The sequence below is a fragment of the Heterodontus francisci genome, chromosome 2 (genome assembly GCF_036365525.1).
Source record: "Heterodontus francisci isolate sHetFra1 chromosome 2, sHetFra1.hap1, whole genome shotgun sequence".
Taxonomy (NCBI): Eukaryota; Metazoa; Chordata; class Chondrichthyes; order Heterodontiformes; family Heterodontidae; genus Heterodontus; species Heterodontus francisci.
Window position 1 is genome coordinate 221389379 of NC_090372.1, and position 12043 is coordinate 221401421.

Below are 12043 nucleotides of genomic sequence, written 5' to 3' on the forward strand. Positions count from 1 at the left end.
ACGCCTCATTTTGAGATATGCTTGGTGCTGCTCCTGGCATGCCCTCCTGGACTCTTCATTGAACCAGGGTTGATCCCCAGGCATGGTGGTAATGGTAGATTGGGGGATATACCGGGCACTGAGGTTACAGATTGTGGTTCAATACAATTCCGTTGCTGCTAATGGTCCACAGCGCCTCATGGATGCTCCGTTTTAAGTTGCTAGATCTGTTGAGTCTGACCCATTTAGCAGTGGTAGTACCACACATGATGGAGGATGTCAGAACATCATCTCCACAGTGAGCCACCTCTAGTAGGTCTGTCCTGTTCCACTGGCATAGGGATGATGATGGAGGAGTTTGGGATGTTGGGTGTAAGGTATGATTCAGTGAGTATGAATATGTCAGGCTGTTGCTTGACTGGGCTGTGGGACAGCTCTCCCAACTTTGACACAAATTCCCAGATGCATGTGAAGAGGATTTTGCAGGGGTGACTGAACAGAGCAGACCTTTGTTGTGTCTGCTGCCTAAGCCGATGCTGGCTGGTTCATCCACTTTTTGTAATTGCTTTTCCGTGGTGGTTTTGATGCACTGAGTAGCTTGCTGGGACATTTCAGAAGGCAGTGAAGTCTGACATGTTGCTGTGGAACCAGAAACTGAACTGGACCAGCCGTATAAATACTGTGGCTACAGCAGGTCAGAGGCTGGGAATTCTGTGGCGAGTGACTCACCTCCTGACTCCCCAAAGCCTGTCCACCATCTACAAGGCACAAGTCAGGAGTGTGATGGAATACTCTCCACTTGCCTGGATGAGTGCAGCTCCAACACTCAAGAAGCTCAACACTATCCAGGACAAGGCAGTCCATTTGATTGGCACCCCATCCACTGCCTTAAACATTTACTCCCTTCACCACCCACACACAGTGGCAGCAAGTTGCACTGCAACAACTCGCTACACCTTCCAAATCCACGACTTCTTCCACTTAGAAGGATAAGAGCAGCAGATGCATGGGAACACCTCCACCTGCAAGTTTCCCTCCAAGTCACACACCATCCTGACTTGGAACTAAAAGCAAGAAATGCTGGAACCACTCAGCAGGTCTGGCAGCATCTGTGGAAAGAGAAGCAGAGTTAACGTTTCTCTTTCCACAGATAATGCCAGACCTGCTGAGTGGTTCCAGCATTTCTTGTTTTTATTTCAGATTTCCAGCATCCGCAGTATTTTGCTTTTATTTTACTGACTTGGAACTATATCGCCGTTCCTTCACTGTCGCTGGGTCAAAATCCTGGAACTCCCTTCCTAACAGCACTGTGGGTGTACCTACCCCACATGGACTGCAGTGGTTCAAGAAGGCAGCTCACCACCACCTTCTGAAGGGCAATTAGGGATGGGCAATAAATGCTGGCCTGGCCAGCGACACCCATGAAATGATTTTTTGAAAAAAGCACGTAGGCCAGACCAGGTAAGGACAGCAGATTTCCTAACCTAAACAACATTAGTGAACTAGATGGATTTTTAGGACCGAGTCTGTGATGACCATCAACCACCCATTTATACCAATCCTACATTAATCCCATATTCCTACCACATCCCCTACCACCTACCTAAACTCGGGGCAATTTAAAATGGCCAATTTTCCTATCAATCTGCAAGTCTTTGGCTGTGGGAGGAAACCGGAGTACCCAGCAGAAACCCACGCGGTCACAGGGAGAACTTGGAAACTCCGCACAGGCAGTACCCAGAATTGAACCCGGGTCGCTGGAGCTGTGAGGCTGTGGTGCTAACCACCATCATACTGGGAATTGAACTCATGTGTCTGCAGCATTAGTCCAGTAAGATAACCATTACAGTCCTGTTCCCAGTTTAGAAAGGGGTAGGAGAGAGTTGAAATGAGCTCAAGTTTACAGATGGGAGAAAGGCCAGGAGAGTCACCTTGTAATGCCTCAGCGACAGGTGAGAATCACAGCACATGGACAACTCATGGGTATCTCTGGTTTAATGCACACTGTACAAGCACTTACAAAATGCAACACTGGTAAAAATAGATACTAGTTACATATAAACACGCAGGAAAGACATAGGCCCTTTTAACAGTGGCTGCTGGGCACTGCTTTGATCAGACACTTGTGGAGACGGGACACAGTGTGGACCTCACGACCTGCCTCCTCCTGCCAGGCACTCTGCAGGCGCTCCTTGTCGTACTTGTTCAGCCGGCTGCTGCAGAGTCGCAGGTCCCCGAGCTTCACCCCGATGACCTCAGTGTTTGATGGCCCGTGGACGGAGGAGCCTGAAAGACAGACGGGATAAAAACCCCAGGTTAGTGCATCCTCCCCGATACCGAGACAAACCCGGAAGCTCGTTCTCATTTCAGTTCTCTTTGCCCTCCTTATTCAGAGTCAGAAAGTATATTTTAACTCATTCTCGAGATGTGGGCATCACTGGCAAGGCTAGCATTTATTGTGCAAACATCGCTGGCCCTGAGCTTGTGGGTTCAAGTCCCACTAGAGAATAGAGTACATAATCCAAACTGCAACACGCAATGCAGCATTGAGAGTGCCGCACTAGAGGGTCAGTACTGAGAGCGCGCTGCACCAGAGGGTCAGTACTGAGAGAGGGTCAGTACTGAGAGAGAGCCGCATCAGAGGGTCAGTAATGAGAGAGAGTGCCGCACCAGAGGGTCAGTACTGAGAGAGCGCTGCACCAGAGGGTCAGTACTGAGAGAGAGTGCAGCACCAGAGGGTCAGTACTGAGAGAGAGTGCCGCACTAGAGGATCAGTACTGAGAGCGCGCTGCACCAGAGGGTCAGTACTGAGAGAGAGTGCAGCACCAGAGGGTCAGTACTGAGAGAGAGCCGCATCAGAGGGTCAGTAATGAGAGAGAGTGCCGCACTAGAGGGTCAGTACTGAGAGAGAGTGCAGCACCAGAGGGTCAGCACTGAGAGAGCGCTGCACCAGAGGGTCAGTACTGAGAGAGAGTGCAGCACCAGAGGGTCAGTATTGAGAGAGAGCCGCATCAGAGGGTCAGTACTGAGAGAGAGTGCAGCACCAGAGGGTCAGTACTGAGAGAGAGCCGCATCAGAGGGTCAGTAATGAGAGAGAGTGCCGCACCAGAGGGTCAGTACTGAGAGAGAGTGCAGCACCAGAGGGTCAGTACTGAGAGAGAGTGCAGCACCAGAGGGTCAGCACTGAGAGAGCGCTGCACCAGAGGGTCAGTACTGAGAGAGAGTGCAGCACCAGAGGGTCAGTACTGAGAGAGAGCCGCATCAGAGGGTCAGTAATGAGAGAGAGTGCCGCACTAGAGGATCAGTACTGAGAGCGCGCTGCACCAGAGGGTCAGTACTGAGAGAGAGTGCAGCACCAGAGGGTCAGTACTGAGAGAGAGTACAGCACCAGAGGGTCAGTATTGAGAGAGAGCCGCATCAGAGGGTCAGTACTGAGAGAGAGTGTAGCACCAGAGGGTCAGTACTGAGAGAGAGCCGCATCAGAGGGTCAGTAATGAGAGAGAGTGCCGCACTAGAGGGTCAGTACTGAGAGAGTGCAGCACCAGAGGGTCAGTACTGAGAGAGTGCAGCACCAGAGGGTCAGTACTGAGAGAGTGCAGCACCAGAGGGTCAGTACTGAGAGAGTGCAGCACCAGAGGGTCAGTACTGAGAGAGTGCAGCACCAGAGGGTCAGTAATGAGAGAGAGTGCCGCACTAGAGGGTCAGTACTGAGAGAGAGCCGCATCAGAGGGTCAGTAATGAGAGAGAGTGCCGCACTAGAGGGTCAGTACTGAGAGAGTGCAGCACCAGAGGGTCAGTACTGAGAGTGTGCAGCACCAGAGGGTCAGTACTGAGAGAGAGCCACATCAGAGGGTCAGTACTGAGAGAGAGTGCCGCACCAGAGGGTCAGTACTGAGAGAGAGTGCCGCACCAGAGGGTCAGTACTGAGAGAGTGCAGCACCAGAGGGTCAGTACTGAGAGAGAGCCGCATCAGAGGGTCAGTACTGAGAGAGAGTGCAGCACCAGAGGGTCAGTACTGAGAGAGAGCCGCATCAGAGGGTCAGTAATGAGAGAGAGTGCCGCACTAGAGGGTCAGTACTGAGAGAGTGCAGCACCAGAGGGTCAGTACTGAGAGTGTGCAGCACCAGAGGGTCAGTACTGAGAGAGAGCCACATCAGAGGGTCAGTACTGAGAGAGAGTGCCGCACCAGAGGGTCAGTACTGAGAGAGAGTGCCGCACCAGAGGGTCAGTACTGAGAGAGAGTGCCGCACCAGAGGGTCAGTACTGAGAAAGAGTGCCGCACCAGAGGGTCAGTACTGAGAAAGAGTGCCGCACCAGAGGGTCAGTACTGAGAGAGAGTGCTGCACCAGAGGGTCAGTACTGAGAGAGTGCTGCACCAGAGGGTCAGTACTGAGAGAGTGCTGCACCAGAGGGTCAGTACTGAGACAGAGTGCAGCACCAGAGGGTCAGTACTGAGAGTGTGCAGCACCAGAGGGTCAGTACTGAGAGAGAGCCACATCAGAGGGTCAGTACTGAGAGAGAGTGCCGCACCAGAGGGTCAGTACTGAGAGAGAGTGCCGCACCAGAGGGTCAGTACTGAGAGAGAGTGCCGCACCAGAGGGTCAGTACTGAGAAAGAGTGCCGCACCAGAGGGTCAGTACTGAGAAAGAGTGCCGCACCAGAGGGTCAGTACTGAGAGAGAGTGCTGCACCAGAGGGTCAGTACTGAGAGAGTGCTGCACCAGAGGGTCAGTACTGAGAGAGTGCTGCACCAGAGGGTCAGTACTGAGACAGAGTGCTGCACCAGAGGGTCAGTACTGAGAGAGAATGCTGCACCAGAGGGTCAGTACTGAGGGAGAGTGCTGCACCAGAGGGTCAGTACTGAGAGAGAGTGCCTCACTAGAGGGTCAGTACTGAGAGAGAGTGCTGCACCAGAGGGTCAGTACTGAGAGAGAGTGCTGCACCAGAGGGTCAGTACTGAGAGAGAGTGCTGCACCAGAGGGTCAGTACTGAGAGAGTGCTGCACCAGAGGGTCAGTACTGAGAAAGAATGCTGCACCAGAGGGTCAGTACTGAGAGAGAGCGCCGCACCGTCGGAGGGCCAATACTGAGGGAGCGCTGCACTGTCGGAGGGTCACTACTGTGGGAGCACTGCATTGTCGAAGGGTCAGTACTGAGGGAGTGCTGCACTGTCTTCCAGATGATGCTTTTAACGGAGGCCAGTTTGCCCTCTCAGACGGATGTTAAATATCCCACAGTCAGTATTTAGAAGAACGGGGGGGCTCTCTCTGGTGTCCTTACAAGCATTGATTATTCAAACACTTGCAACAGATTAACTGGTTATTTATTTCACTTACTGTGTGTGGGTGGGATCTTCCTATGCCTTGGATTGGCACCTTTTATCTACAAAACAGTGACTACGCTCCTAAAAGAAATTTACTGAGCAGGCATGTCCGAGGACGTGAGAAATTGCTGTGTTACCGCGTCAGAAATAGGAGTCAGCCATTCAGCCCTTCAAGTCTATTCTGCCATTAAGTAGGGTTTGTGGCGTTGAATGGAGTCTTTTTCTTTGGCCTCCTGATCTCAAGAGACAATGGGTAAGTGCCTGGAGGTGGTCAGTGGTTTGTGAAGCAGCACCTGGAGTGGCTATAAAGGCCAATTCTAGAGTGACAGACTCTTCCACAGGTGCTGCAGAAAAAATTGGTTGTCGGGGCTGTTACACAGTTCGCTTTCTCCTTGCGCTTCTGTCTTTTTTCCTGCCAACTGCTAAGTCTCTTCAACTCTCCACACTTTAGCCCCACCTTTATGGCTGTCCGCCAGCTCTGGCGATCACTGGCAACTGACTCCCACGACTTGTGATCAATGTCACAGGACTTCACGTCGCGTTTGCAGACGTCTTTAAAGCGCAGACATGGACGGCCGGTGGGTCTGATACCAGTGGCGAGCTTGCTGTACAATGTGTCTTTGGGGATCCTGCCATCTTCCATGCGGCTCACATGGCCAAGCCATCTCAAGCGCCGCTGACTCAGTAGTGTCTATAAGCTGGGGATGTTGGCCGCCTCGAGGACTTCTGTGTTGGAGATACGGTCCTGCCACCTGATGCCAAGTATTCTCCGGAGGCAGCGAAGATGGAATGAATTGAGACGTCGTTCTTGGCTGGCATACGTTGTCCAGGCCTCGCTGCCGTAGAGCAAGGTACTGAGGACACAGGCCTGATACACTCGGACTTTTGTGTTCCGTGTCAGTGCGCCATTTTCCCACACTCTCTTGGCCAGTCTGGACATAGCAGTGGAAGCCTTTCCCATGCGCTTGTTGATTTCTGCATCGAGAGACAGGTTACTGGTGATAGTTGAGCCTAGGTAGGTGAACTCTTGAACCACTTCCAGAGCGTGGTCACCAATATTGATGGATGGAGCATTTCTGACGTCCTGTCCCATGATGTTTGTTTTCTTGAGGCTGATGGTTAGGCCAAATTCATTATAGGCAGCCGCAAACCTGTCGATGAGACTCTGCAGGCACTCTTCAGTGTGAGATGTTAAAGCAGCATCGTCAGCAAAGAGGAGTTCCCTGATGAGGACTTTCCGTACTTTGGACAACTGTGTAACAGCCCCGACAAACAAATTTTTCTGCAGCACCTGTGGAAGAGTCTGTCACTCTAGAATTGGCCTTTATAGCCACTCCAGGCGCTGCTCCACACACCTCCAGGCGCTTACCCATTGTCTCTCGAGATAAGGAGGCCAAAGAAGAAGACAGTAACACAGCAATTTCCGCAAGTCAGAAATTAGGAGTCGGCCATTCAGCCCTTCAAGTCTATTCTACCATTAAGTCGGGTTTGTGGAGTTGAATGGAGTAAAAGCAGATTATTCTCACACTGTGGGATTGGTCTAGCTTGCAGCAGAAGCTTGCCCATTCTGAAGCTGAGACACTTTGAGTGCAGGTTCTTTGACCATAGTGGGGCATCAAAGGCACGTCCAGTCCAGCTCTGCTCCGACATTTACACAGGAGTTACTGAACACTAAGAAGGAGCAGAAACCCCGGCTGACACTGTTGGGCACTGAGGACCATTCCGTTCCTTGATGTTGCCTACGCCAAGATCAGGATACGCAGAACAGACTGAGCTCCAAACCTGAGCCCTCTGGGCCAGTCTATATGGTGAGGAAACTGGCTGCTACTGCACTTTTATTGGACACCCTTGCTACTGTCTTTCTTGGTCAAGGTTCTGTTGCGCATTCCTCGGTTAAGAAACTGACGAGCTGACCAGTACCGAGGCCTCGGTCAGAGCGGGAGCGGGGCCTGTGCTGATGGACTGGGTACTCATAGGCAAGCACACGGTGGCAAGAGGATTATCATCGATTCCAATCGGACTTTGTGCAAACAGTGCTGCCCAAAGTAATCATACCACTAGCCAACAAAAACTTGCATTTATATAGCACCTTCAATGTAGTAAAACATCCCAAGGTGCTTTACAGGAGCTTTATAAAACAAACAAAAAAAATGCCACTTAAGGAGATATTAGGAGCAGATGACCAAACGCTTGGTCAAAGAGGTAAATTTCAAGGAGCATCTCACAGGAGGGAAGAGAGAGGTGGACAGGATAAGGCCGGGAATTACAGAGCTCAGGGCCCAGGCAGCTGAAGGCACGGCCGCCAATGGTGGAGCAATTAAAATCAGAGATGCTCAAGAGGCCAGAATTATATGAGTGCTGATATCTCGGAGGGTTGTGGGGCTGGAGGAGATTACAGAGATAGGGAGAGGCGAGACCATGGAGGGATCTGAAAGCAAGGATGAAAATGTTTAAATTGAGCATTGATTGACTGGCAGCCAATGTAGGTCAGCGAGCACAAGGGTGACAGGTGAACGGGACTTGGTGCAAGTTAGGATACAGGCAATGGTTTTGGATGACCTCAAGTTTATGGAGAGTAGAATGTGGGAGACCAGACAGTGGGATAGTCAAGTCTAGAGAGAACAAATGCACAAATGAGGGTTACAGCAGCAGCTGAGCTGAGACAGGGTGAAGTTGGGCAAAGTTGCAGGAGGTGGAAACAGGCAGTCTTAGTGATGGTGTGAATATGTGGTTGAAAGTTCATCTCGGTGTCAAATAGAACAGAGGTTACAAATGGTCTGGGTTCAGCCTGAGACAGTGGCTAGGGAGAGGGGAGCCAGTGTGAACTCTCTTCCTCAACGTAGTAATGCTTCTCCACATGCGACCTCTAAGCACACCTGAAATATTGAGGTATTGCATCCCACAAATGCGCTCTCTCACAGCCCCAAGCAGCATTTCCACTCCCACTGTGGTTATCCCGGAATTGGCAGACACATCCAGGGACATCAAGGACGGACACAGCAACAGGCACCTGCAGGAGATCAAATGGAGATGCACATGTTACCATTCTTTACTCTGTATCTAACCCCATTTTTTCTTTTTTTTTTGATGGGACAGTGTAGAGGGAACTTTACTGTGTCTAACCCCGTGCTGTACCTGTCCTGGGAGTGTTTGATGGGGACAGTGCAGAGGGAGCTTTACTCTGTATCTAACCCCATTTTTTTTCACCTTGGAATATCTAATCCCGGGCTGTACCCGCACTGGGAGTGTTTAATGGGACAGTGCAGAGGGAGCTTTACTCTGTATCTAACCCGTTTTTTTTACTCTGCATCTCACCCCGTTTTTTGTTTTTCCTTTTTTTCCTGTACTTGTCCGAGGAGTGTTGGATGGGGACAGTGTAGAGGGAGCTTTACTCTGTATCTAACCCCGTGCTGTACCTGTCCTGGGAGTGTTTGATGGGGACAGTGTAGAGGGAGATTTACTCTGTATCTAACCCCGTGCTGTACCTGTCCTGGGAGTGTTTGATGGGGACAGTGTAGAGGGAGCTTTACTCTGTATCTAACCCCCGTGCTGTACCTGTCCTGGGAGTGTTTGATGGGGACAGTGTAGAGGGAGATTTACTCTGTATCTAACCCCGTGCTGTACCTGTCCTGGGAGTGTTTGATGGGGACAGTGTAAAGGGAGATTTACTCTGTATCTAACCCCGTGCTGTACCTGTCCTGGGAGTGTTTGATGGGGACAGTGTAGAGGGAGCTTTACTCTGTATCTAACCCCGTGCTGTATTTTTTTCCTTGCTCTTCCTTGGTATGGGGTGATGGGAGAAACTGGCATCTGTTGCCCTGAGTTTAGTACAACTGAATGGTTTGCTAGGTCATTTCAGAGGACAGTTAAGAGTCAATCACATTGCTGTGGGTCTGGAGTCACGTGTAGGCCAGACCAGGGAAGGAGAGCAGATTTCCTTCCCTAAAGGACATTAATGAACCAGATGGGTTTTTACGACAATCCGACAGCTTCACGGGGACCATTACTGAGAACAGCTTTTTAATTTTCAGATTTTGTTATGAACTGGATTGAAATGCACAAGCTGCCATGGGGGGATCTGAACTCTCAATTTCTGGATGGTTAATTCAGTAACAGAACCACTGCACTTGAATACCTTTGAGCAGATCATCATAAATATTCATTCTTAGGCATGGGGACATTCAAACTAGGAAGGAAAGTGCAGTGGAAACTAAAGGGGAAGTTACCTGGAGAGATCTCTAACAGAATCATCAGTCAAGCGATTCCCAGAGAGGTTAAGATGTATCAGACAGCAATCATCCTGGACACGGGTATCATAGAGAGAGAGAGAGACAGACATAATCCCATTAAACGGTCACAAAACACTGATCAAAGAGTTTCTTCAGCTCAGAACTTTTTAATTATAAAATTCCCAATAAAAAGTGACACAGCCAAAAGATGAACGAGAATAATAAACAATGTTAGCGAGTGCAGCCCCTCCCTGCTCACCTGGGACAGGTATCTGACAAGGTGCTCCATAAGTGGTGCGTCGCCATGGCTACCGACCACCGCTGAGATGTCCAGGTGAGTGAGGGTGTCATGGGGCAGGCTCCGTAGGATCAGCTCTGTGCCCACAGAGCCCAGAGCGTTGTGGGACAAGCAGAACGTCTTCAGATGCAGAGCACCTGTATGAAACATGAAGAATTTCAGTGATGTCAGTCTGGGAAGGTGGTGGGGAGGTGGGGGGGTGGGGGGCAGCTCTAATCTACAGGTTATTGGGAGCAGTCACACACAGGCAGGGTGTTCTTTAACATGTCTCCCCTTCCTCTTGAACCACAGCCACCAGGGTGTGACTCCACAGCACCTACTCTCCCTGATCTCCAACGCACAGACCATCTGACAGTCAGCAGAGATCTCCCGTTAATCCTGGAGGGGATTCTACCTCCATAAACTTGAGCTGAGCCACATTACCCCTGTGCTCGCTGACCTACATTGGCTCCCGGTTAAGCAACGCCTCAATTTTAAAATTCCCATCCTTGTTTTCAAATCCCTCCATGGCCTTGTCCCTTCCTATCTCTGTAATCTCCTCCGGTCCCACAATCCTCCGAGATATCTGCACTCCTCTAATTCTGGCTTCTTGCACATTCCTGATTTTAAATCACTCCATCATTGGTGGCCGTGTCTTCAGCTGCTGAGGTCCCAAGCTCTGGAATTCTCTCCCTAAACCCCTCTCTCCCCCTTTAAGATGCTCCTTAAAATGCACCTCTTTGACCAAGCTTTTGGTCACCTGTCCTAATATCTCCTTATGTGGCTCAGTGATAAACTTTGTCTGATAATCGCTCCTCTGAAGCACCTTGGGACATTTCACCATTTTTAAAAGGTGCTATATAAATTCAAGTTGTTGTTGTTGGAGAGGCACATGCGCACCCATAAACACACCCACCCAGAAAGAAACGTGCGCGCACACACACACACCCACCCACAAACACCCACCTGCCCGCGCACGCGCGCACACCTGCCCGCACATCCATCACACACCCGCGCGCACACCCACAAATGCGTGTGCACACCCACCCACTGACACAGATGGAGGTAGACAGTTAAACCCCAACAGGGAGCTGACTTTAACTGGGCAGATCTTACTCTTACTTTTCATGGCATCTGCCAATAGGAGGCGGTAGTGCTGCAGGAACTTGGCTGTGAAGCCGCAGGCCCGGAGTTTGAGCGTGCTCAATACTGGACAAGATCTGACAAGTGAGGCTATGAACTGAGAGCTGCTGTCACCCAGGGGATTGAGGCTAAGGTTCAACTCCTCCAGACTCTGAAACACAAAAGAAACTTTTAAATAAATGTCTCCCCAAAGTTAACACGTCACAGACACCATCCTGACTTGGAACTATATCACCATTACTTTACTGTCACTGGGTCAAAATCCTGGAACTCCCTTCCTAACAGCACTGTTGAGTGTTCCCGCACCAGACGGACTGCAGCGGTTCAACATCACCTTCTCAAGAGCAATTAGGGATAGGCAATAAACACTGGCCTTGCCAGCGACGCCCACATCCCACAAAAGAATAAAAAAACAAAGTGCTGCCGATTGAAAGTTTGTCCAGGTAGCAGCTAAACACCCTCAGCATGCTGATCAACCCCTTTTCAAAGTACCTGGCTGAATACAGTGGGGGTGGAGCATGGCGCCAGGAAAACTGAGGCAATACTGTACTGAACTCCTGGGACCCAGCTCAGTGGTGTGTCTGTAAGGTTACACATCAGTAGCCTGGAGTTTGCTCAATTGGTAGAAAGATCACAGCCTCACCTGTGTCCCCATGCTCACCTGTCAGGTGGCCTCGGAACACAAAGCGTGGTGTGAGAAATGGCCCTTCAACTCTGCTATATGCACACTCCATTTACCGTTATTCAACAGTTATACCCCAACCTTGCATACAAGGAATACATTTTCGACGTTTGCGGCTGATACAAAACTTGGCAACATAGTAAACAGTGAACTGGACAGTAGTGGGCTTCAGGAGGACATAGAGAAACTGATGAAATGAGCAAACATATAGCAGATGCAGTTTAATGTGATAAGTGTGAAGTGGGAGAAACAACACAGAGAGGCAGTATAATGTAAATGATACTGTTCTGAAAACAGTGCAAGAGCAGAAGGCTCTGGGGATGCACATTTACAAATCCTTGAAGGTGACAGCTCAGGTTGATAAGGCGGTGAAGAAAGTGTCTGTAATACTTGGCTTTGTAAATAGGGACAT

At 50.3% G+C, this 12043-nt stretch overlaps 1 protein-coding gene across 3 annotated transcripts in view; it reads right to left on the reverse strand.

Annotated features, from left to right (window-relative positions):
* Positions 1–1965: 1965 nt before the first annotated feature.
* Positions 1966–12043, reverse strand: part of tonsl (tonsoku-like, DNA repair protein) — a 126765-nt gene continuing 116687 nt past the window's right edge. For all 3 annotated transcript variants that reach the window (XM_068016229.1, XM_068016222.1, XM_068016212.1), the window contains exons 22-26: positions 10929–11100; positions 9789–9964; positions 9527–9600; positions 8177–8310; positions 1966–2265 (exon numbers count right to left, since the gene is read on the reverse strand). In XM_068016229.1, the coding sequence (XP_067872330.1) occupies positions 2066–2265; positions 8177–8310; positions 9527–9600; positions 9789–9964; positions 10929–11100 (756 nt within the window). In that variant the 3' untranslated portion in view covers positions 1966–2065. The remainder of the gene's footprint in view (positions 2266–8176; positions 8311–9526; positions 9601–9788; positions 9965–10928; positions 11101–12043) is intronic.